The sequence below is a fragment of the Chiroxiphia lanceolata genome, chromosome 6 (assembly GCF_009829145.1).
Source record: "Chiroxiphia lanceolata isolate bChiLan1 chromosome 6, bChiLan1.pri, whole genome shotgun sequence".
NCBI lineage: Eukaryota > Metazoa > Chordata > Aves > Passeriformes > Pipridae > Chiroxiphia > Chiroxiphia lanceolata.
Genome location: NC_045642.1, coordinates 60,182,214 through 60,207,007, shown reverse-complemented (window position 1 = coordinate 60,207,007; position 24,794 = coordinate 60,182,214). Strand labels below are relative to the sequence as shown.

The following is a 24,794-nucleotide window of genomic DNA, read 5'->3' as shown; positions in this document are numbered from 1 at the left end:
GTATTTCCCCAATGCTCTGGTGCTTGTGAATCCCACACAGGGCAGCAGCACAGTGGTGACAATCTGTCAGTGCTGTGCCTGAGAGGGTGACCAGTGTTTGTAGAGGCAACATCATCTGATAGACCAACAGGTACAGCTGCAAAGTGGAGATGCTCCTACAGCACACAGGGCTTTTCATATAATCACAGAATCATAGGATGGTTTGGGTTGGAAGGAACCTAGAAGATCATCCAGTTCCAACCTCCCTGCCGTGAGCAGGGACACCTTCTACTAGATCAAGTTGCTCCAAGCCCCATCCAGCCTGGCCTTGAACACTTCCAGGGATGGGGCAGAGGGGTGAGCAGGGAGCTGTGAGCCGGGAGGGAATGTACTACTCCCCTCCAGGAAGGCAGGAACATGCAGTGCTGGCCATGGGCTGCCAGCCAGGCAAAGCCCTGAGCCGGGCTTGTGATCAAAGCCTGCCAGATGCCTGGAGGGTGGCTTTGATCTCCACAGTGCGCTGCTGAAGAGGAGCTGGGTTAAAGGCGGGGGTCAGCACAGCTCCTTATATCTGCTAGGACCCTTTCTCTCTGCTTTGGATTAGCCTCAGCTGGTGCTGGCAGGGCTCACCCTGACAGCTCTGAGGGCCCAGCACTGTCGGGTGGTGCAGGAAGCACCCAGGGTGTTGCTTTAGCTGTGGCCTTGGTTGCATGAGTTGGAGTGAGCCCATGCATGCCCAGTGCTGCAGGCAGCCGTGCTACCCAGGTGCAGGAGTCAAAATCCCAGCCTCCAGCACCATCTGGAGAGCAGAATCCCGTGTGGGAGATGCATCCTGTGCATACAACCACTGTCCCCAACCCAGATACACACTGGTGGGTTCCACTGGGAGACGTGGGAGTGACAGGGTTGGCAGCACCCACCTGGCTGACCCCAAGTGTGGATGCAGCATTCCATCCCCTCCAGGCTGTGGAGTGTTCCCTGAGGCCCCTGCCTCCTCTGCAGAGGCACATGGGTACCTGTTGGGCTGCATGAGAGAGGCTAAAGGGCCCTTCCTTCTCACCTGCCCAAATTTAGCACCTTCCCTGTGTGGACTCATAGTCAGCATTGGCTTAGCCCCTTGCACCCTCACAGCCCCCTGGAAACACATCAAGATTCACATCACCCAGATGTCACCTACGGCATCTCTGAGCAGGGTTCAGCCAGACACCTCAGGACACTGTGATACATGTATTTATTTCTTTCCTTTACAAAGTGTGTTTCCTGGAGGGTTTTGGGCTGTAGGGGACATGACAGGATTTACATCCAGAGCCCATGAGTTGGGATGACCCCTGCCTGAATTGCAGCCTTTCTCTCTGATCTGAGTCTGAGGGCTCCAGGGGAACAGTCGCCAGCATCCTCCAACATGGGCTTGTCTGGATGAGTTGTAGGCCAATGATTTGGAGTAACAACACTCCTACCTGCAGGGTGTTAACTCTTAATGATCTTAGTGATCATACCGTTCCTCAAGTCCTGTCACTGGTCATGAGAGTGAAGAGATCTCTACTTGCCCCTCTGCTTCCCCTCACGAGGAATTTGTAGACTGCAATGAGGTCCCCCCTCAGTCTCCTCTTCTCCAGGCTGAACAGGCCAAGTGCCCTCACAGCCAGTTCTCATACGCTCCCCCTCCAGACCCTTCACCATCCTTCTGGCCTCCTTTGGACACTCTCTAATAGCTTAATGTCTGTTTTATATGGTGGTGCCCAAAACTGTCCCCGGGCCTTGGGAATGGCTTTTTCTAATGTCTGTCTTCCTCCTTCCACAGAGGAAATCACTGATCGCCTTGGAGAAAGAAGATGAAGAGGAGAGAAATAAAACAATCGAAAGTTTGAAGACTGCACTGCGGACGAAACCAATGAGGCAATTCCCTTCCCTTTCCTGGCTTTGTCGCTGCGGTTGTGGCTTTGGATTTGAGTTGTCTGGCAGAGCAGGGGGTTAAATAGACATATAAATGGAAGCTGCACAGGATGAGGGAGTTGAGGACCCGAGGCACTAATTGCTCTTTTTGATTCACCTTTTGTCATTTTGTTCCTTTTTCGAGGTCCTTTTCATGACCAAGAGACACCAGGACCTTCTTGTCTGTTCAGGCAAATCAGGCAACTTCTTTTTTTTTTCCTTTTTCTTTCTCCAAATTTTCCTTTTTTCTTACTGCAAGAGAATGTAAGAATTCCTTCCAGATTGAATTAAAAAAAAAAAAGCAGCAATTTTTGTTGGTCAACCAGGCCTTCTGTTTCAACTTCAATTTCTCTTGTACTTTTTAAAGGAGTAAAATCACATGAGTTTTCAGGCTCTTGTGAAATGCAAAAATAAAACTGTTGCTTGGAGGTTTTCATGGGGAGGATAAAGGAAGGGTGGGACTCTTTCTGAATGTCTGTAGTTTTCCCTAATTTTGTTTTCTCTGGAGTCTGCATGCACATTTGCAAAATCTTTAAGATGCCTCAGGTTGACACATTCTGATGGGAATATGTTTCATTAGGAAATGCCTGACAAATTTTCTACTGCTTGAAAATACATTCCCCTCTTCCATTTCTCTTTTGATGGTTCTGGTGATGGTACTTGGTAAGAAATTCCCAGGGTCGAGGGTGAGCACCTGATTTCTGTGGCACCTGGACCTCGTGCGTGCTGGCCTCTGCAGTGATCAGGGCTGGTACCCAGGCATGAAACTTTTCAAGCCCTTGAAAGTGAGTTTTGAGTGTTTTCTTGAGTGATGCAGCAGGCTCTATAGAAAATTTTACATGTTGGACCTGCTTTTGCACCCAGGGAAGTGAACATCAACTTTTCTATTGACTTTGGCTGGAAGAAGAGCAGGCTTTGAAGCAGAGGAATCAGTTTTTCCCAAGCCTGCAATTACCCCTTTTGTTGCTGCGCATCAGCATGGCTTGTTTCGAATTAAAATCATCCCAGTGCTGGGATGTTCTTGGCTCATTTGCTTTCTGAGCCCGTGCCTTTTGCCAAACCAGAAGACACCCAGCCTGGATGGCACTGGGCAGGGAGGTCCTAAAATGCCTGAGCAGCATGAAGTGTTGTGTCTGCCTGCTCTAGTGAAACTGCCTGGGGCACTGCCATACATTTGCTGTCTGTTTTGTGTTCATTGGTGTTATAAGTCATCATAAAAATCAGAAATCCCTTAAAACTGGTGAAACAGGCCTAAGGGAAGAGAAGGATGTGGATTGTGAGAGGCAGGAGAGGTAGCAGAAGGCAGAAAGGCTGACACTGGGTTGTCTACAGCTGATGAGGAGGTGACTTTAGGACTTGGGAGCTTCTTCCTGTCCTGTGCAAAACTGGTCCTGAGTGAGTGGGTTTTAAAACACAGGTTGAAGACTGGGAAGATTTTGCAGCAGTGTAGCTGCAAACTCTCAACCTCCACCCCGGGACTTGTGCTGATGGCTGGGTTAGCTGGTCCTCTTCCAAATATCCTCACTCTGGACAACCTTGTGCAGATCATGCCTGGTTCCCTACACTATGAACACCAATTAAATTGATTTTTGCAACCCCGTCCCTGCGTCTGGGCCACAGGACTCCTTCAGGCTTTCTGGTATCCAAGAAAAAGTACATAGGAAGGTTCTGGGTTTACATCAACCGACGAGTTGGCCCTGTTTGAAGGTAAAATGGTCCTTTACTGTTCTGTTTTAACGTTACAACTCCTCTTTCTGACAGGTTCGTAACCCGGTTCATCGACCTGGATGGCTTAACGTGTATTCTGAACTTTCTCAAAAGCATGGACTATGAGACAGCAGAGTCTCGAATACATACCTCGCTCATTGGATGTATAAAAGCACTAATGAACAACTCCCTGGGCCGGGCCCACGTCCTGGCCCACCTGGAGAGTATTAACGTAATCGCTCAGAGTCTGAGCACGGAGAATATTAAGACGAAGGTGGCAGTGCTGGAAATCATGGGCGCTGTGTGCCTGGTTCCCGGGGGCCACAAAAAGGTACTGGAGGCGATGCTGCACTACCAGAAATACGCCAGCGAACGGACTCGTTTTCAGGTAGGTGGGTCTCGACTTACCCCTCCCACGGCTCCTGAAATTCAGCATTCTTGTCCTTTCCTCCTCCTGGATATCTAAATGCCGCTTGCAGATGTTTTGTTATGGCCGTTTGCAACTTAAAAAAATCTGGGAATTACCACAGAACCGTGTCTGATGAGATCTGCAGCTGGGCAGAGAGGGAGGAAGCAGTTATTTAAGGCAACACCCCCCCCCCCACCAAAAAAAAAAATGCTTGCTTGTGCAGGGTCACTGAGATCATGGCTCTGCAAGGCTGGAGCACATCTGGATGGGCTGATGTTAGCCCAAATGGGTGCTGGGGTGGGCTACAGCTGATGGTTCATCTACTAGCTACAGGGGCTGTAGGAGCATCTCAAGGAGTTGTTCCTGTATGTGTCCCCTGGTTGTGCAGTGTTGGGGCTGTCAAGGGGCATTTAATTGATATTGTGTGTTTGGCAGACGCTGATCAATGACTTGGACAAGAGCACAGGACGGTATCGAGATGAAGTGAGCCTCAAGACAGCCATCATGTCCTTCATCAACGCAGTCCTGAGCCAGGGGGCAGGTGTGGTGAGTGCTGGGACTCTTGGAGAGGAGGGAGGGTTTTAGGTGGGTTTGGGGTGCTTTTATTTCCATAGTCTTTCTGAGTACACCTTGCTATGTTAACCCCACAACTGTCCCTTGTAGGAAAGCCTGGATTTCAGACTCCATCTGAGATATGAATTCCTCATGCTTGGGATCCAGCCAGTCATTGATAAACTAAGACAGCATGAAAATTCAACCCTTGACCGGTGAGTAGTGACCCCCAGCCCACTCGTGATTTTTGCCTTGTGGCCTTGCTCTCTGGATTTTGGACTTGGTCTCTGGGGAAACCACATGGCTCTAACTCACCTCTCTTATGAAAATTCTTTGCTGTCACCAGAGAGGGAGAGGAAAATCCCAGCATGGTTTGCTCTGCTCTGACATGGGGTTGCTGGGAAGGATGTGCCATCAGAGGACTGGAGGATGCCCTTCTCCTTCTCTTCTCATCCCAAAAGGCTTCTTGGACAGGCTGTAGTGACTGGGCACTCAAGACTGAGATCCACATCGATGGTTCAAGCACCATTTGCTTCTGGGCCGCTGACAGACTGCCTGCAATTTATTAATTGTCACACTTGTATCTGCTTTTAACAGCCTATTTTTTTTTCCCTTTCTTTCCTCAGGCACTTAGATTTTTTCGAAATGCTTAGAAATGAAGACGAACTGGAGTTTGCCAAAAGATTTGAGCTGGTGAGTACCAACGCTGCTGTTGCAGACGCTGGCACACGGCATCACTCTGCCTTTTAAAATTGCCCACGTGGCCTGGGATGAAAGGATAAAATTTGGAGATTGGAAAACTGTCTCCTTTTGCAACTTCTGTCCTAGAGCCTGCTTCATCCCTCTTCTCCTCTGGCTGCCGACCAGTGTTTTTGCCCCTCGCCGGGCAGTGGGGCTTGTCTGTCCATCCAGCGTGGGGTGGGGATGGCTCGTGGGGTTTGGAGCTGAGACTTGGGAAACAGGCAATGCTGTTGTCGGTCTGATGGTCTGACCTCTCTTTGCTCCTCTCCACAGGTCCACATTGACACCAAAAGTGCGACTCAGATGTTCGAGCTGACGAGGAAGAGGCTGACGCACAGCGAGGCGTACCCGCACTTTATGTCCATCCTGCACCACTGTCTCCAGATGCCTTGTGAGTCCCGGGAGAGGCGAGGAAACCCACCTGGCAGCCCACACGTCCTACCCAGGGGCGCCACGGCCTCCCTGATGCTCACCTCAGTCTCTCCCCATCTTCCCCTGCAGATAAAAGAAGCGGCAACACTGTCCAGTACTGGCTGCTGCTCGACAGGATCGTGCAGCAGATCGTCATCCAGAGTGACAAAGGGCAGGACCCCGATGCCACTCCCCTGGAAAACTTCAACATTAAAAATGTTGTCCGAATGTAAGTGCTCAAGTGCCACTGTTCCTTACCACTGACTGTCACACAGTGATGTTCCTGCTCCTCGTCTGGACAAACCAGCATCCTTGGAGCTGGTTGACTTCCCAGTTGACTTCACTACAACCCCACCTTATAAAAGAAGCACATCCATTTCGTTAGATAGCACTTGCAACCAATACTTGAGATTTAGGAGTTTTGACATGTTCACTGCTAAATTTTGCATCCCAGACTGCAAAACCCTGCTGGGGGGGGAGGCAGAGCAGAGGTGTTAGATATATCAGTTTGGAAGCTCAGTCATGTTTCTTGCTGATGATGGCCACTTGTTTGCTGCAGTAGGATCGTCTCATGTGCTACATGTCTTTTCCTTTTAGGTTAGTCAATGAAAATGAAGTGAAACAGTGGAAAGAGCAAGCAGAAAAAATGAGAAAAGGTGAGCGATGGAGAGATATATGGCATCAACTTTAACCTTAGCTAAACAGTTAACATAGACTTGTGTTTATACATTTATTTGTACATGTGTCTGCAGGCTTTATTGAGGGGCTGACAAGGGAAATGGGCAAAGCAAATAACAATTTTTTCATGGAGAGACCCTAAATGGGGTATTAAGGCTCCCTTTTCTCAACTGTGCAGCTTCTCTGCAGGGCAGTGTGGGGTTTAGTCCCCTGCAGGCTGCTGTTAGCAGAAAGGAGTGTTAGTCACTCTAAAGTGGTCTCCTGGGGCTGTTTCAGAGCACACTGAGCTTCAGCAGAAGCTGGAGAAGAAGGAGCGAGAGTGTGATGCCAAGGCCCAGGAGAAGGAAGAGATGATGCAGACACTGAACAAGATGAAGGAGAAGCTGGAGAAGGAGTCCAGCGAGCACAAGCAGGTCAAACAGCAAGTGGCAGATCTCACAGCACAGCTCCACGAGATGAGCAGGGTGAGACCTCAGACCTACTCCCTGTTGTGGACTGAGTCCCAAACCCCCTGCAAATGCTATGGGGTGATATCCAGGAGGCTGAGCTAAATGGGGGAACTGAGAAAGATGCTTGCTAGGAGAGCCACCAAGATGTCTGTCCCTGCTGATGGGGTGATTTTGCCTCTCCAGATGCATTGAATCTCAGTCAGGAGTGCTGAAGCCTTTGAGTGCTTCCTCTGTTGGTTAAATTCTAGCCAAAATGATTAAAAATCAGCATGGGGATGTTTCTTAGGTGGTGTCCCCCAGCCCCATATGACCGGTTCCCCCTCCTCTTTCTCTCTTAGAGGGCGATCTGTGCTGCCAGCCCTGGAGGACCTCCCATGCCACCAGGAGCTCCTGGTGGCCCTGCACCTTCTCCAACTCCCGGATCTCTTCTTCCCCCTCCACCACCCCCACCGCTCCCAGGGGGATGTCCCCCACCGCCTCCCCCACCGCCCCCTCCGGGTGGTCCCCCACCTCCCCCTGGACCCCCACCCCTGGGTGGGATGATGCCTTCCCTCGGAGCACCTATAGCCTTCAAGAAGAAGAGCATCCCTCAGCCGACAAACGCCCTCAAATCCTTCAACTGGTCCAAGCTGCCAGAGGTAAGCTGGGCGATAATTCTGGCAGTGAAACTGTGGGTGCCGGATGGCTACCTGGTGATATAAGGGCAGGTGGGTAGGGGACTCCCAGCCTGCAGTGCTCCCACTGTCTTGCAGAACAAGCTGACAGGCACCGTCTGGACCAACATAGATGACACAAAAGTGTTCAAAATCCTGGACCTCGAAGACCTGGAAAGGACGTTCTCCGCTTACCAAAGACAGCAGGTAACGGCTGGCCCCGGGTGGGCAACGTGAGGGCCTGGGCAAGGTGCCACCCTTATGGGATCATGTGGTTTCACCTGTGGTCTCAAAACACATCTCCCACCATTATTTCATGCTGACACCGTGTTTGCCAGATCAGCTCGATCTGCATTATCCTCTCATCCACATGCCAGAGCCTTTTGTGTCGAGGTGGCTCTTCACAGCTCGGTGTGCCTGATTTCACCCCTGCCCACACACCTGACTATGTGTGTCATGAAGATGGATCACCAAAAAAACACACAAAAATACCAGACAGGGAATGTATGAAAATAACCCCCAGATGTGGCCACAGTTGGGTAATATTTTTGGATTGCCCTTAACAGCAATTGCTCCATGTCTCCATATTGGGTGGAAAATTTCTATCCCTCTCTGGCCAAGAAGGACTAAGTTTTACCCACATCTACCATGGGTGGATCTCTTCTTTTATTTTTGTAGTGAGCCAAGAGCAAAATGTGAGCTTTGAACAAAAATCCCAAACCAAAATAGTGTCATTGCAGGCAAAAGTCTCTGCTTTTTAATCTCCTGTTCAAGCAGTATAGCCCCAGTTTGGAAGGCATCAAAGCACACAGAGAAAATTAGACACTTATTTTACCTCAGGCAGGATGAAAATGGGCAAAAGCAATGACTTTTTCAAGAAGGCAGGAGGAAAAACAAGGAGAGATGCTGAAAAAGGATGTTCACCTGCTGAACACCTGGCTGTATTACTAGGAGGAGAGAACAGCTTGTCTCGTTCGTGCCAGGCTCAGGCAGAAGGACGGTGCTGGGAAGGAGTGGGACCTGACCCATAAGCTCATTAAGCAATGCGAGAGTTTAATCTCTTCCAGAGGCTAACTGAGGGAAAGATCAGGGTGGATCAGAGCAGGGCAAATACCAAGAGTAGCCCACCAGGAGTACGTGCTGCCCCAGTGTTTTGGGAATAGGTGACCACAGCATTGTCTTTCCCTCGGCATTTTTGGAGCTTGACTCATGTCTACTGGAGGGCACGTCTGAGGACAAGAAATGGAAATGGAAGAGGAGCAAGAATAGAAACCTGTGTGTCAGCAGGACGGTTTGCCCTCCGGCTTGCCTGCCCGAGTCCATGAGTCACCTGGTGTGATGTGGATTATTGCCAGGCAGGAATTTAAAAATAATTTGGCTTGGCTGAGGTCCTGCTGGGTGAAGCGGCTGGTTAGGTTTGGGACCAGCAGGAACAGGGAGATGCTGCAAAGGAGAGGTGTGACATGGGCTTACGCCCTGGGTGGGATAAGGACCAAAAGGAAGCTGAACACAGAAACCAGGATCTGGGTTAGGACTGGCAAAAGATGCTACGAGAGCATCTGGAAGGCATATGGGAAAGACAAGGTGAAGTCCCACCTGTGAGATGCTGCTGGGGCTGGAGCCACCCTTGGGAATGTGATGCACAAGTTCTTTGTGGCTCACCTTGGCTTCGTGGTAGCCCTGTTTTGTGTGAGTGGAGCCATGGGACACATGTCCCTGGAACTGAGGGACATGGTTGCCTACCTGAAGTCCCCAGAGTGCTCCCACTGGCAGTCCCAGCATGGGCAGGGGGTGCCTGGCTGCATGCTCCAACATTGCTGGCAGCACAGCTCAGCAGGCAGCTGCAGTGCATGCACCAGCACACAGGGTTAGATGTGCTCCATGAGATAAAGGAAAGTGGAAGTGTTCCAGGCTGGGTTGGATGGGGCTCTGAGCAACCTGGTCTAGTGGAACATTCCCTGCCCATGGCAGGGGAGTTGGAACTAGATGGTCTTTAAGGTTCTTTCAATCCAGACCATTCTGTAATTCTATAACACAGGCAAACCAGGGGGCACATTGTACATGGTGGGGGCTTGGGGAATGAACAGGCTGTCCATGAAGGACAATGAACTAATTCCTTAATAACTCACAGCATTACCAAGCCCTAGCAAAAGTTGGTTTCTGTCCTGAACAAGCAGGGGAGGAGCAGGGGTTTCTCCTGCCTATTCCCTGTATTGAGCCTCTTGCTCAATGATCATGCCTCTCACTTGTCCTGACACATGATATCCTCAGGACATGGGGCATCAGGGGCTGCCTGTCTGCCCATGCCCCAAGCAAACCAGGGCTGCAAAAGTGGTACATCCCTATGGCCAGTGCCCCAGCAGGCTTTGGGGACAGTGGGCAGAGGTGTGTGCAGTGCAGAGAGCTCTCTGTCTACCCCCAGATGGCTGTTATGGGGCTGCTGGTGCTGGGATTTGGCTGGTTTTATTGCCATGTAGCACCTGGGAATCCCTAAGTACTGCACAGACCCAGGACTTAATGATGTACTTAATTTTAAGCATCTCTTTAAATGCTTTTCCCACATCACAGGCTGGGATGTAAATGCAGGTTATAAAGTGAGCTCTGCAGCTTTCTGGAAAGGCCCTTTCCATGTGGGGAGGACAGGAACCCTCTGGGCTTCCTGGGGCTCAGCCTGGGAGCATCCCTGTCTCATGCTGGGTGATGCTGTGAGGAGAGCCCTGTATCCTCCCCATTCTCCCTGCTGAGGCTCTGCTGATGTCCCTGTCCCCAGAGAAGGCCTCAGCCCTGCAGCTGTGCATAATGCCAGCATTTACCAATTTTGCTAGATATAACAGAAAAACTAACAGGAGCTATGAGTTTCAGGCTGTGGCATGAGGACTGGGGGGAGCTCTGTAAGGATGTAAATGCATCGATGGAGAAAAGCAAGTCCAGGGCCATCGGGGCTTACATGTGCTACACAGGGGTTTGTGCCTCTGTCAGGGATGTCTTGAGAGCCTGCAAGGGGGTAGAGGCTGAGAGTGATGCTGATAAGTAGCAGTGACACAGCCAGGGCAGTCCTGGCAGGTCCTGCAGCGGTGAGTGATGTAAAAGAGTCAGGGCCAAGTGGAAAAAATACGTGTTGTTGAACTGGGGGCTTAGCAGTGAGCTGGGAAAGAATTCATCTCCCAAAAAAGGATGAAGGAAGGAAAGCCTCCAGCTCCTCTGTGCAAGGGAGAGTGACCTGTACAGGGGCCAGGGACAGCAGGGCTGGGAAATGTTTGTGGGGATGGTGACTGCACGTTTAAAACTGCTCTGTCTTATACCATCCTGCAGCAGAGGCTGGATAATGATTCCTGCAAGAAAAAGGGGCAGGGATGAGGCTGGTTTGAGGCAGAGACGGAGGGGTTTTGTAATGAGCTTTTTCTCTACCTTTATACATGAGGAGCCCTCCCTCTCCTAGAGCAGGGGACTACAGGAGGCCACCATGTCCTTCTCTCCAGCAGCCAGGGACAAGTGAGCATCAGAATTGGAAGGAAGGCTTTCTAATTAGGGACCAGTTAAACAAAGAAGATGATACCTACTGCAGCTTGTGGGTGTGCTTTGTGCCTGTCCCACAAAGGAGACTGCTGGAAAGAGGTTAATTTATGAAATACCAATCCTTAACCTTAGCTGAACCAGAGACTTTTAGCCACAAGGCTCCTGATAGGCACAGCTCAGCTGAGGGAATGAGAAGGGAAAACCTTCATGTGTGTGTGCACATGTGTGTGATGCCAGCTCTACTGCATGTGCTTCCAGTCTGGTGGGGGCAGCCCATCAGGACAGCCAGGTCTTTGAGGAACACAGCGCCAATGTGGCATCAGGGTGGCACTTGGCCAGGCTGGAGAAGGGGGGATGTCCCTGTCAGAGGAGAAGTCAAGGCGAAATGTGTTGCCATGGCAAACAGTAAAGTTTTGCTGTGGCCAGATTTGCTCCGGGATGAGCCTCTCCTTATTTCCACTTGAAAGCCCTGTTTTTCCTGGCAGTCGCATTGGCATTTCAGTCCCTCAGATGTGCAAGAACCAGCAATTTTCCTCCTCTGCACGGCAGGCTGAGCAGTTCTGTGCCTCTGGGCCAGTGGCAGGGCTTGGCCAGCGTCCTCCCACCTCCTCCCGTGTCCCCTCCTCACCTCTGTGCACACCAGCACCTTGGCCTGAGCCATTCATGGAGCCGCCTCTCCCATCACCTCTCCCCTTCTGCGCATCCTCTAATCCACAATTTCACCTGCATCCCCCCTGTTTTGGGACTGGCACCCCCAAGTGCCTCCCTTGTGCTGCCAAGCCCCCCCCCCATGTTGCACTCTCCACTTCTCTGTGCTTTGATTCCTTTTGGTTTCACCGAGATCACTGAACTGCATGTGTTTTTACTGCCTTTTTCCATGCTTCTGCTATGGCTGTAGGACTTCTTTCTGAATGGTAACCCCAGACAGGTAAGAGAGCACCTCCAGGACCCCGGCGTGTGCGAGTGGTGAGGGCAGGGCAAGAGTGGGGCTGGGGACACCGGGGCACGTGGGCACTCCTGAGGGGGGTTAATGTGTGGCAGACGGGGTTGAATCAGAGAGGTACAAAGAGCAACAGGAGGAGCAGCTTGAAAGTTGATGCTGGGGAGGCTGGTAAGTCAGAAGACACCCTCTTTGCTGTCTGGCCTGAGGTCAAAAGTCAGTGACTGAGTCCACAGGTTGAATTTTTAGTTGCAGCTGAACATGGAGAAGCTCCTACCCCTGGGCATTGTTGCTTTACAAAAGATGGAAATAAATTCATGGGTTGAAGCTCTCTGCTTGGTTGTGATCAGGGCAGGCAAGGCACAGGAGAGGGGCAGCTGGTGCTGGGTGACTTGGGGCTCACCTTCCATCACCTGCCTCTGTGCTGCCTGTTCCAGCAGCTTTGCAATTCCCGTAGCTGTGGGTTATTTTTCATTCAAACAAGAAAAAGCATAAAAAAGTGTGAATTTCTGCGCCCACTCTCAACCCGTGCAGTGGCCATGTGCCAGGTCTCCTACACTCATGGATGTTTAGTGCAGATCTGTAACACACAGGACCTTGCAGCTCCAGGTTATGTTCCTTCCAGAGGGATTGAATAGCCAGCTTTTAATTGATTAACCTTACTAAAATATGCAATATGGTAAATTAAAACCTGGGGCAACATGAACCCCTTGGGCAACCCTGCAAAACTGCTGTTGTGTAGATCTGCCCATTTGCCCACAACCACAATATTGTTATTCATTTGGAGGTAACGTGTTTAAGCTGCTTAAGGAGATGTAGGTGCTTATGCTCTGCCGATTCCTGCTTTCAAATCCCTTATTTGGGGAGGATTTCACTGAAAAAGCTGCAGATTGCTTTTGCAAGTCTGGTAGCCTGTGTTGGTTAGCTGGCTGTGGAGGACTGATGCATGAAGGGCAATTACAGATGTTTGGAGCAGGGGTGAGGAACAAGAGTGATGCTGAGTGTGTGCAGCAGCCCGTAATGAAATATTTCATGCGAGGGTTTAATGAAGTATCACAAGTATGTATGCTAAGAAAGCCCGGCTTTATTTATTCAGCAGCGCCTGTGTGTTTGCAGATTTTTAAATCTTCCCTGTCTGAGAAAATATTTACATTTCTAACCAGTGGCTTCAAAGCCAGCTCTGGTTTATGAAATGACTTACTGTGTTTCGTTTACAGGCAGTGGGTCTTACCCGTAACCCGTGGTGACACTCCTGATTAATGGGGGCCCGTTGTGTATCACACTGCTATGTGCTGAGAGTACTAAATGTCTTTGCTGCTCCATGGCTCTTCTCCAGGCTTTTCTTTTTTCTCTCTCCTGTTTTTTTGTAGAAGGAAGATGCTATCGATGACACTTTGAGTTCCCGGCATAAAGTCAAGGAGCTTTCGGTCATAGATGGCCGGAGAGCTCAGAACTGCAATATCCTCCTCTCCAGGTATGGTTAATGCCTTCTTGCCCTCTGGGGGGTGGAGGGGTGCTCGATACCCTGCCCTGGGCTGGGGGTTGCTACTGATACCTGGCAAGAGGTTAATGACAGGAGCCAGGACAGGAGGAGAGCCAGTGACACCTGAACCCAGCTATAGCCTTACATTGTTCATGGCATGGTGACATAGAGGGGCAATGCCATTAACAGAGTACATGGCAATTTAGTGTCCCTGAAAAGCCCCCGAGGGGCTGGGGTACCGCATGAGCCTTCACAGGGGGTGAAAGAGAGTTGATTTCACCTCTTATCTTCCTCAGCCTGGGTTTTGTTTGCTCTTTGCTGGCAGTTGAAGAGGGTCTCTGTTGAGATGGGTAAGGCACTGGGTATCAGCAGGGTGTAGGGAGCATCAGTAGTTCAGCCATGGCCTTTTGCTGCCCACACAGTGTCCTGTTTCACATCTGAATTTTGGGAAGGGGATGTGCCCCTTTTAATCTACCCAGCCCTGGGATGACAGGCTCCTGCACATTCCTTGCCAGGCGGGCTCAGCACTGCTACCAGCAATTTAATCCAATCCCCAGATTGCTGCCAAGAGGATAAAAAGGACCTTTTTTTAGCAAGATAAACTACACCAATAAGACTGACTCCTGAGAAAAGGGAAGCCAGGCTGCAGTGGTCTGAAAGGATGAACTATCAGTGTAGCTACTTGAAAAAAACCACCCAAATAGCAGCAGAAAATGCAGCTTGTTTCTAACTCACTCAATAAGAAAAAAGATCCCAACAGCAGCAAAATTTAGCTTCATTCAGAAATATTCTTGGTGCTGCCTGGAAGCACGAAAGCTTTTGTGCCACCCAGGGCTGGCCAGGATGGAGCAGCCTTGCTGGCAGGTTGGGCTTGCAGCCGCGGCACCCAAATTCTGTGTTTTCCCAGACCATGGGTTGGTGGAGATGGTGCCTTGTCTGGGCAGCCCAGCTGGTTTCCTTCCCTAGAAAGCACGGGGAGGCTGATGTCTGCAAAAAAACCAAAAACCTCTGGGTGGATAACTCACAGTCCCTGGTGCTCCTTCCAGCTCTCCCAGGGGTGGTTGGCAGCCCCGTGGGCAGCGGGAGCGATGAGTGCAGTGAGCCGTGTGCCGCAGCGTTTCGGGGGTAAAATTGCCGTGTTTATGGCTGGCTCTGCTCCGGGCTGCTTCTGGGGATTTTCGTGCTTCCTAGCAGTCCAAATAAAAAGGGATGACGATGAAAGCAGAGTTTAAAACAGCAGGCAAATGAGTATGTCTGTGGCAGCCAGCTATTAGCAAGTAAAACGATGGGATTCGGGGCACTGGCTGGGGTGCTCCCAGCATACGTAGGCTGAGCGTAGTCTGAGTGGGTTTAGGTGTGATTCAGCCAGAGGTTTTAAGTGTGTAGTTGGAAGTTAAACACACAAATAGCTCCTTTGGTGGGAAGGGGAAAGACCCGAGCACTTAACTTCAAAGCCATCTTGCATGTCTTACTGAGTAAAGGTCTCAATTTCATCTCACCAGCAAACCCTTCTCTTCCAAGAAAGCAATGGCTGGAAACGAATCGCCAGTAATTAATTCCACAAAAAGGGCATGGCAGAGGCTGCTGCCTGCCTGCCCTCCCCTGTGGGTCGTTTCCTAGGGGAGATGCAGGATCAGACTTGCTCTGCAGGGTGGTCCCCAAGCCTCTTACATGGCTGTTCCCAGGCCTGTCCCGCAGCATGAGGGCCCTGCAGGGACAGGTGGCTCTGAGGTTACAGTGACTTGTACCAGGTGCTGCTTTGGAAGTGCTTTGGGGTTCTTCCCATGGTGCTCCAGGACCACAGTCGAGTTTCTCTCCCCAAAATCCTTTTGAGTGATTTACCCTTGATGCCAAATGGCTAAAAGGAATGGTGGTGTAGGGATAAAGCCCAAATATCCTTCTAGTTTACTCAGGTACAGCCTCTGCCTCTCCAGCAGATTCTGTGCATCCTTGGGCAAATCCTTTCACCTCTGCCCACCCCAGCTGCCCATCCCGAAGCTGGGCAGACCAGTGGGTCCCTGGTCCCAGTGTTCCAAAGGGACTGGTCTGGCAGCTGGGCTGTTGCCCTCCCGCCATCCTCGCACGGCCACTACAGGGCTGAGCAGACTTTCACATGCAAAAAGACCTGCAGGCTTGGCCCCTGATTTAGCCCAGACATTTGTGAGCTCACCAGGCATTGTCTGGCTCACAGCGTGGAAAGATTACGGCCAGTGAGATACTTTATCTCTCTCTGTAGATTTATTTTTTTGCTTGTTTCCCTTGCTTTGGGAGAAATTACTGCGCAGTGAGATCACTGGATTTTCCTCCGGCTTGTAATGCAGCACAAGAATATTTTTAACGCTTGCTTTTTTTTCTTCTGTTTTTTTGGAGAATGCTTTGCCGATGTCAGTGCCTTGTCGTGTCTTCCTCTGTGAACTCACCACGTCCTTGCTTTTTGCTCCCTGTGCATGGGTGTGTATTTTTAGCCCTGCGTTGTGCCAGATGCAAATCCACCCCTTGCTCCATCGCTTTCCGCCTCGCGCTGGCGGTGAATGGCTCGTTTGATTCCCCTCTCCCTGCGAGGCGACACGAAGCATTTTTCTCAAATGAATGTGGCTTTTCAGGAGGGCGCGTCCCCTTTCCCGGTGGAATTCGGTTTTTTTTCCCCCCTTCACACTTATTACGTCCTCTGCTCGACAAAAGCCACGCAGAACAGCCCCGCTCTCGCCGGGCTGGCGAGCTGTCACTTCGCATCGTCGGGCTGCCGGCTTTAAATCCCTGTGACAGCAAGTCCTGTGACCCCGTTCCTCTCAGACGGCTCGCGTTCGACAGCTGCTGCCAACAATGATAATTATTGTGGTTATAGATAAGCTTCTAGCTTTCACTGGCCCCTTTCCCATCGAATTGTCTGAGAAGCTGTTTTCTTCTGGCGCCCCGCGCTTGCTCTCTGCCGATGCTGGGGCAGGCTCTTGTTCTTGGCACTGGGTTGTGATGATTCCTGAGAAAAGTGGGGGGTTTTTTTCAACCTCTTTTCTTTTTAAGTGTATTTGATTGTTGGCTTTGCTTTCAATGAGCAGGGCTTAAAAAAGTCACCCTCGATTTCACCACCGTCCTGGAGACGATCATGGTAGAAGTGTGTGCTCTAGGTGTTAGCTATGGATGAGGGGCAGCTGCCTGCCCACCCCCTTCTCCCAGGAGCATTTTTGCTTCCCAGGGATCCCTCTAAATGTCCAAACTTAGCCAGTGTCTGCTTTTCACTGGAGTGGAGAGCGATGTTGGTGGTCTGCACATTCCTGTTGCTGCTTGGGTGAAAAGGGAGTCCTGCAGTTCATATCCTACCTCGGGTCATGTTCCATCCCAGCCACTGCCCTCTTATGGGACAGGTAGAGTGAGACTAGGATGGGTCTGCTCGTCACTGCAAGAAGCAGAGGAGACATTTTCCATGTTTCCTGGGTTTGCTCCTTTTATGACAGCCCCAACAATTGTCCTGGTCACTGCTCAGCACAATCTTTGAGCTTCCTCCCCGGGCTGGGGTAGATTTTTAACTCACTCCTTAATTAGCAAATCCTCTCTAGGGTGCTCCCTTGAGCAGGAGGTGAGAGAGGACTGAGTGCAGGATGAGAAACCTGGGCTCATAAGGAATGAATATTTACTTACCAGGTCTGTAAGATCCACCTGCCTCGATAAAGCTAATCCTTCGCTTTCAGTCTTGAGCAAAAGATTTCAAGCTAAACCAAGCCCTTCCTGCACTGGTCTTAGAGACCAGCACCCTTCCTACTTTAGCTTCAGCTTCCAAAAGCCAGCTCCACAGTCTGCTCCCTGAAGAGACACAGGATGAAAAACATCCTCCTCATTTAATTACTCAGAGTGATCAAGTCAGCTCCTGATCTTCTTTTTGATCTGCTGATCAGGTTGATTTCCAGGGTCTCACATCCCACCATAGGGTGTGTTTCTGGTTTCAGCTCATTCCTTTGAACCACATCCAGTGTTTCAGCATCCCTTGACAGCACTGATTGCCAAGACTGGGCCCATGGGTTTCCCTAAACCCCATGAACAGGTCTTTTCAACTCTTTGACTTTTCCCTTCGTGGAAGTACAGGGGATTAATTTCTTTTAAAACTAAATATTGCAATGGTTTTAACCATCATTGCGCTCTGGGCGAGGGAGAGGATGTTGGCAAACGGAGTTGCAGGAGTTTCTGGGCTTTCCCTCTTTTGAATTTAAATTATTTTATCGACCACAATGCAAAGAAGAAGAATATGTGTGGTTTTGCAACCAGAGTCCTTGCAGGGAGCGGTTACAGGGAGTGCTGCAGACGAATTAAACTGTAATTAATGGCTCTGTAGCCCAGGAGGAGCTGAGGGTGCCTTTCAATCTATTTGTTGCCTCAGCTCAGTGCAGACTACTGGTGGATGAACTACTGCCAGGGAAGCCCAGCCTGGTGGTGCTCGCTGTGATACAGTGGTCTGTGGTTTCAGAAATCTCCAGTTTGAGGCTATGTGTTCAATTCCTGTTGTGTGAAGCAGAGGAAGAAAAAGGTGGAGGGCAGGCTGGTTTCCAGCTTCTTACACTTCGAAGCACACCAAATCCCCACCCCTCCAAAAAAGCCCAAACTGATGGGTTTCCTGGGATGCTAAGCATCTGCTTCTCCGAATTCTGGATTTCTTTCTCATTTTTTCCTAGAGGAAGACTCCAACCAAAGGTGGTGGGAGAGGCAATGCTTAAATCCAAGAACAGCAGTAGAAATTGGCCACATTTTCCTGAAGGGTTGTGGCAGCAGATTCAGGAGCAGTACTGAGCTGCACTGCTGAGCCTGGTCTGGGCTGTGCTGCCAGTGGGACCATGACCCTCACTGGCCCCACGGCATTTAGGGGTGCTGGCACTGCAGGAGCAGCACTGCTGCAGGCAAGAGCTACATATGAAAGTTGGATGTTTTCAATATATGTACAATATACTACTTACAATACTTACATAAAATGGGGAAATAGGTGTGGGGTGAGGGAATTGGCTGCAGGGGTTTGGGCCCCATTTGCAGCAGGGCCAGGGCTGCTGCTCTGTGCTATGCTGTGCCTTGGCAGAGCACAGTCCTACCACGTTTCTCACACATCCTTCTTATCCTTCTTCATAACACACTGTATGGGGTTATTTGTGATGATGCTGCTGCTGGCTGAGAGTTAAGCTGTTCATGTTTCATGGGTGTGTAAGGAAACCTTCCCTGATTGCTGGGCTGGGAATAACTCTCCTACCCCTCCACTTCCCAGGCTGAAACTCTCAAATGAGGAGATCAAACGAGCGATTTTGACGATGGACGAGCAGGAGGACCTCCCAAAAGACATGCTGGAGCAGGTGGGCAGCGTGTCTCATGCATCTTTGGGGTTGCCTCACGCTGAGATGATGCTGTGCAAGGTGCTCAGGACCAAAGTGTGGCTTCGAGAGTGTCAGGCCCCAAATTATTTAACAACCACATGTTGAAAAACCACCCAGGTGGATCGGGACAGCAGTTCAGTGGCAGCATCAGTGCTGGGACCAGCATGGCCTCCATGTGCCATTCCTGTACTCAGGTCTGCCCTGAGAACCTCTAGGCTGCACATGTTCTGTGTTTTGTGACTCCAACTTGAAGTTTGTGCTCCGTGGAGGTTTATTTTTGAAAGCTTGTTCAGTGTTTGTGCAGTTGTCAAAAAGGGAATCCCATTTTTCACCCCCTCTGAATCCCTTTGGAACATATTATCCACCTGTCCTTAAAGCTGAGCTGGCAATTGCACGTGGGAAGATTCATTGCACAGAATTTCCATCTGCAAATAAGTAGAGTTGCAGCAAATGAGAGTCCCTGACTGACATCTCCTCTGGCAAAGCTGATGTTGAAACCTTGGAGCAGACATAGTACATCTGTTGTAAAACCAGAGTGATGGCAGGGCAGAGGCAAGATACACTAATGTGAGAGTAAAGGGAGGAAGGTCACAGGGACAGCGATAACACTTATTTCACAGGTGCCTTGGGGTCACTGTCTGTACATGCTGTAAAGGTAGTAAATTCAAGGAAATAAATCACCATTTGGCTCCTGAAAAACTGTGCATGGACCTCACACCCACCACTGTGCTTTCTCTTGTTTAGCTCCTGAAGTTTGTTCCTGAAAAGGGTGACATTGACCTGCTGGAAGAGCACAAGCACGAGCTGGACCGCATGGCCAAGGCTGACCGGTTCCTCTTCGAAATGAGCAGGTTGGTGCCTCAGGGGACACGTGTTTTGGCCAGTGGCTGCACAGGCTGGTTGGGAGGTGGCTGTTTCATGGAAAACCTGCTTGGGAAATAAGCCCTTCTTACTGCTTTTCCCATCAAGAAATACATGAGCCAAACGGATGGGAGGGCAAGCAAGGTGCTCCCACTCATAAGGATCACTTGTGATGCTGTGCTCCTGGAATCAGGGTGTGCATCCCAGACAAGCAGCAGCTGGACAGAGGAGGGTAAAGGGATAGGGAGATGGATCCTCTGGAGTGAGGTGTTGGCTTCCCAGGTCATGACTCGACGCATTTCCCCTCTCATTTGGGGAAGATGCTTTAGGGGCATTTGTGGTGGTGCTGGGTTGATGGTTGGACTAGATGATCTTGAAGGTCTCTTCTGACCTTGATGATTCTGTGATTCTCTTCCACCTGGTCTAGTGGAGGGTGTCCTCACAGTGCAGAGGGGTTGGAACTAGATGATCTTTAAGGTCTCTCCAACTCAAACCATTCTGTGATTCTATGATTCTGTGATCTGCATCATGGCCCAGGTGAGAAGTGCTGTTTGAGTGATAACATGATGCTCCTTTTCCCCTTCACACGATCACATCCTTATGAGTACTTGAGCCTGATGTATGTACATTTTGCCCTGCTGTGTAGATGAATCCCAGTCCTCACCTCACAGTTGACTCATCCCTGGGGCTCCTGAGAATGTGAAAGATGGAAAGGAAATGTCATTTCTTCCTGCTCCTGGTAGCAATCATTTAAGACTTAGAAGTCTTCAGGGATGAATAACCTTATCTATTGCATGCACATCCTCTAGAGGTGCCGGTTTAAAATCTTGAAGCTCCTTATTTAAATCAAAGTGAACACTGAGCTCTTTAAATCTCTTAGCTGAACTTCAAGCAAGTCACTTGTTGGCAAGGTCAGCGAGTTTTACAATTTGAGTTCGCACTGGGAGATCAAAAATAGAAATGCTCCCGTCCTCCCTGAGAAACGCGCCGATGAACACTGGGACGACGTGCTGTGTGGTTGCTGAGTGTCAAAGGCAGGCAGAATGGAGCTGTGAAGTTCAGACCTGAGCCCTCGGGGCTGAATGATGCTCAGAATTAGCCTTCCTATTGCAGGTCACCTTTCTTCTTCACAGTCTCTCGCCCAAGCGTTGCTCCCATGCCTTCATCCTTTGGAAGGCACAACGTGCTGATGCAAATATTTTCCTTGATTTCCAGCATGGCTTTTTAATTTGCCTTGTGGTCTGTAACTGAGTGTGATGTCTTTGTCACCTCTGATTAGTGCAATGACAGTGTAGCCCATGGCCTTGTGTTTGAGCACATCTCCCATGGGTCCTTGGTCCAAACGACTCAAATCAGATTGCCATGTGCATACAAGTGAGATCTTGTTTAGCTTAAACACAGATGACATGAGCAGAGCCATCCCTGACTTGCCCAGGAAAGGGGCTTTCCAGCCCAGGCCATCATTTTGAGGATCTGAAGGTCCAGTTTCATTAGTGGTGGTCGTTGGCAAACCTCTGTCCAACTGCAGCTCATCACAAAGCCATGGGGAGCCCAGACCTCATCAGCACATTTACTAAGGAGTGGTTGTAAAAGAACGGTTTGTTCATATCAATAGGGTGTAAAAATCCACTTGTTAAACCTGCTGAGTTAAGGATAGGCTTAAGCATGTGGTTAAGAACCCAGCTGGATCCACCCCAGGACATCTGTAGCTTCAGTTGTCATTTTTTCCCATCCCAGCACAGTTTCAGGGAGAAAAGGGGTCATTATTTTTTAATCACTGTGGCTCAAGCGTGCTTTGTAAGCACAGCTGTGAGCAGCAGAGCAGCAGAGCTCTGCCCTGGGGCAAGCAAAGCTCAACCTGCACCTCCTTTTTTTTTTTTTTCCAGGATAAACCATTATCAGCAAAGGCTGCAATCCCTCTACTTCAAGAAAAAATTTGCAGAGAGAGTTGCAGAAGTCAAACCCAAGGTGGAAGGCAAGTGACCAGACCTGCTAAGGGACTCTGTGCCAGCACAAGGGATCACTTGAAGGAAGAGCATCCCTCTGTGCCAGGACAAGCCTGGTCTGCATGGAAGGGACACAGGAGAAGTGACACAGTGACACAGGGGAAGGGAAGGGAGTTGGTGGTCTCTCTTTGGGGGTACTGAAGGGGTTGCTGCAAGAAAATGGGACTGGTGTGCTGTTGTGGCAGGGGGTAATGTCCCACCCCTCTCTGCTTTCAGCCATCCGTGCCGGCTCCAAGGCAGTGCTGCAGAGCAGCAGCCTCCAGCAGCTGCTGGAGGTGGTCCTGGCCTTTGGAAACTACATGAACAAGGGCCAGAGGGGCAACGCCTTCGGCTTCAAGATCTCCAGCCTCAACAAGATCGCGGACACCAAGTCCAGCATTGACAAGTGAGCAGCCCCTGCCCTTATGCATGCTGGCATCTGCAGGCCCCAGGATGTTGGGGGAATGGAGGGGTCATTAGCATTACCTTTGGGAAGTGGGTGGGTGGGAGCAGTCCCCTCCTGCTGCCCAATTTGGCATATCCAATGAGGTGAATGTCCATTTTTTGAGCACGACAGCTTTCGAGGGAAGCTGAGCTGCAGATCATTACAGGGATTGATGGGGACTTTCCTTCCTGGGCTGGCTAAACTTTAGCCAAGGCTGATTAGGAGGATCATCTTCCAAATGCTTTTTAACCCCTTTGAGAAGCCAAGAACCAGAGAAAGGGTTCCCTCCATGGGAACTGCCTCTGCCACCCCTGCAAGCTGCCACAGAGCCATTGCCTGGTTTGCTGTCTCCTTCCAAGCTCCATGCAAGAGAAGAGCTGGGAGGGTCTCAAACCTTCAGAGGAAGAGGAGCTGGTTCAGGTCTCAAACCTGCCTGGTCTCATCCATCAGTAAAGACAGTGGAGAACAGGAACAGTGATGCTCAAGTCACCTGCCCTGAGTTCCTCCTGTGGAGGATCCTTGCTTGCAGGGACTAGGCTGCTCTGCACTGTGCCTGTGCATGGGACAGACCCATCCCCTATCCCCAGACAGGCAGCAAGCAGCATCCTTGCAGAAGTTCTCAAATAGTTCACTACCAGGGTTGGGATTTAACCAGGGTTTTTGACCGAGCACTCGGCTCCCCATGGTGCTGCCACACTGACCTCACTGCTCCTCTCCCTTAGGAACATCACCCTTCTGCACTATCTCATCACTGTCGTTGAAAAGAAATATCCCAAAGTCCTCCGCCTGCACGAGGAGCTGCGAGACATCCCACAGGCAGCCAAAGTCAAGTAAGCAGAGATTTAGGTGGCACTTAGGGAGCTCTGGGAGCACCTCTCCCCTCGTTTCAGACTGCCTTTCTATGTCACCCCACCCCAGCTCGTGCTCCTGGCCAGATCCTGGCTGCTGGGCTGCACCCCCTGCTGTGGCCATACCGGCCCAGAGCAGCCCAGGACACAGAAGCAAACATCACCTGGTGGCTTTCAATCACAGCCCTTGCAGCAAAGGCTCTAAACCTCTGAGTCTGAGGGAGGAGAGCTGCTTGGAGCAGCCGTTTCCTGTTGTTATCTCACCGCAGAAGCATTTAATTAATTTCTAATGGTACGTTAAGTAATCCGGGAGGAAGCGGTTGCGGTGTGGCTGCAGATAAAGGGCAGCTATTTATCTTCCTGTGGCAAGGAGGCTCTGCCTGCAGCATGGGCAGGACCAGGCAGCCCTGCAAGGGGCTCACCTGCCTCCAGGTCCTGCCTGCTCCTTGTTTTACCACCAACGTGGAGCTTCTGGTGTGTGCAACCAGCTTTTAAATCCTGCCTGGTGACCTGTTGGGAGCAGGCTGCCCCTGCTCAGCAAAGCCCTTAAACACATGATGAACCTTTAAGTGCAAGAGGAATCTGCTGTTGCCCTGCAAAGCCCACAAGTATGTTCTGAAGTACCTCTGAAATCAATGAGGCTCTGTTTTGGTTTTAAAGTTCAGCAGGAGCTTATGGGCTTTGCTGCTCCAGGGATGTGAGCAGCACAGATCACACGTTTCTGCAGCCAGCCCATATTCTTGTTAGCCATGGACATGAAAAGGGCCTGAAACTGCCCCTTTTTAGAGAAGATGCAGTTGGAACAGGTTACCCTGGGAAGGCATGGATGCCCCATCCCTGGAAGTGTCCCAGGTCAGGCTGGACACGGCTTGGAGCAACCTGGTCTAGTGGAAGGTGTCCCTGTCCATGGCAGGGGCTTGGAACTAGATGGGCTTTGAAGTCCCTTCCAACCCAAAACATTCTGTGATTCCATGAAATACAAATGGAGTTTATGGTGGCTCGATGGTATTTCTAGTTTCAAAGATCTCTTGTAGCCATGGTGGGTTCCCAAGGAAGATGTGTAATGCACAAAACAAGCATCCTTATGTTTAAAATGTAAAATAATCATCAGCCATCAGGATTAAATGCATGACAGGACAAATCCTGGTGTGAGAGGAAGAGTGTTCTTCACCCAGAGGGTAGTTGTGCACTGGAACAGGCTCCATAGGGAAGTGGTCACAGCACCAAGCGTGCCAGAGCTCAAGGAGCATTTGGACAACACTCTCAGGCACATGGTGGGATTCTTAGGGTGGTTCTGTGCAGGGCCAGGAGTTGGAGTCAAGGATCCTTGTGGGTCCCTTCTAACTCAGGATATTCCATGAGTGTGTGGTGCTCAGTTTGTAGGCATCATCATCTGAGAACACAGCTGAGCAGGACACGCTCCTCTCCCATGGAGACTCCTGCTTTCTCATGCCCATGTATCTGCAGCTGTTGTACAGACACACGTGTGGGAAAGAAAACGTCTGCGCAGAGGGTTTTTTTTTTACCCCCCTAAACTTTATCATTTTGCTCTAAACTGGACACCATATGTAACATTTGGGTTTGGTCCAATCCAGAGCGAAACCAAAAAGTTCTGGAAAACCCTGAATTCCCCCCAGCCCTGCAGCTGTGAAGCAAAAATTGCCGCCTCTGTCAATCCCCACCGCTACTAATGAACTGCTGGAGCACAGGGCTCCCAAAACTGCATTTTCCCAGACTAAACCTGCCAGGAATGCTTGCCCCATGACCCGGCGTCAGCAATTCCAGGGACCCCAGCCCTCGCACAGGCACCCCTGGAAAAGCATCAAGCCTGTGGTCATCGAGCCTTTGTGAGAAAGCTTC

The 24,794-nt window shown here is 50.4% G+C and overlaps 1 protein-coding gene across 2 annotated transcripts in view; it reads left to right on the top strand.

Annotated features, from left to right (window-relative positions):
- DAAM1 (dishevelled associated activator of morphogenesis 1) overlaps positions 1 to 24,794 on the top strand; it is a 95,528-nt gene that overhangs the window by 63,037 nt on the left and 7,697 nt on the right. The window contains exons 6-23 of one of the 2 annotated variants that reach the window (XM_032691207.1): positions 1,781 to 1,875; positions 3,673 to 4,006; positions 4,463 to 4,573; positions 4,691 to 4,794; positions 5,206 to 5,272; positions 5,594 to 5,711; positions 5,822 to 5,960; positions 6,329 to 6,387; positions 6,686 to 6,873; positions 7,197 to 7,496; positions 7,611 to 7,718; positions 11,926 to 11,955; positions 13,338 to 13,441; positions 18,690 to 18,774; positions 19,540 to 19,646; positions 21,543 to 21,631; positions 21,879 to 22,047; positions 22,809 to 22,916. In XM_032691207.1, coding sequence (XP_032547098.1) covers positions 1,781 to 1,875; positions 3,673 to 4,006; positions 4,463 to 4,573; positions 4,691 to 4,794; positions 5,206 to 5,272; positions 5,594 to 5,711; positions 5,822 to 5,960; positions 6,329 to 6,387; positions 6,686 to 6,873; positions 7,197 to 7,496; positions 7,611 to 7,718; positions 11,926 to 11,955; positions 13,338 to 13,441; positions 18,690 to 18,774; positions 19,540 to 19,646; positions 21,543 to 21,631; positions 21,879 to 22,047; positions 22,809 to 22,916 — 2,315 coding nt within the window. The remainder of the gene's footprint in view (positions 1 to 1,780; positions 1,876 to 3,672; positions 4,007 to 4,462; positions 4,574 to 4,690; positions 4,795 to 5,205; positions 5,273 to 5,593; positions 5,712 to 5,821; positions 5,961 to 6,328; positions 6,388 to 6,685; positions 6,874 to 7,196; positions 7,497 to 7,610; positions 7,719 to 11,925; positions 11,956 to 13,337; positions 13,442 to 18,689; positions 18,775 to 19,539; positions 19,647 to 21,542; positions 21,632 to 21,878; positions 22,048 to 22,808; positions 22,917 to 24,794) is intronic. The other variant, XM_032691208.1, reaches the window with a different exon arrangement.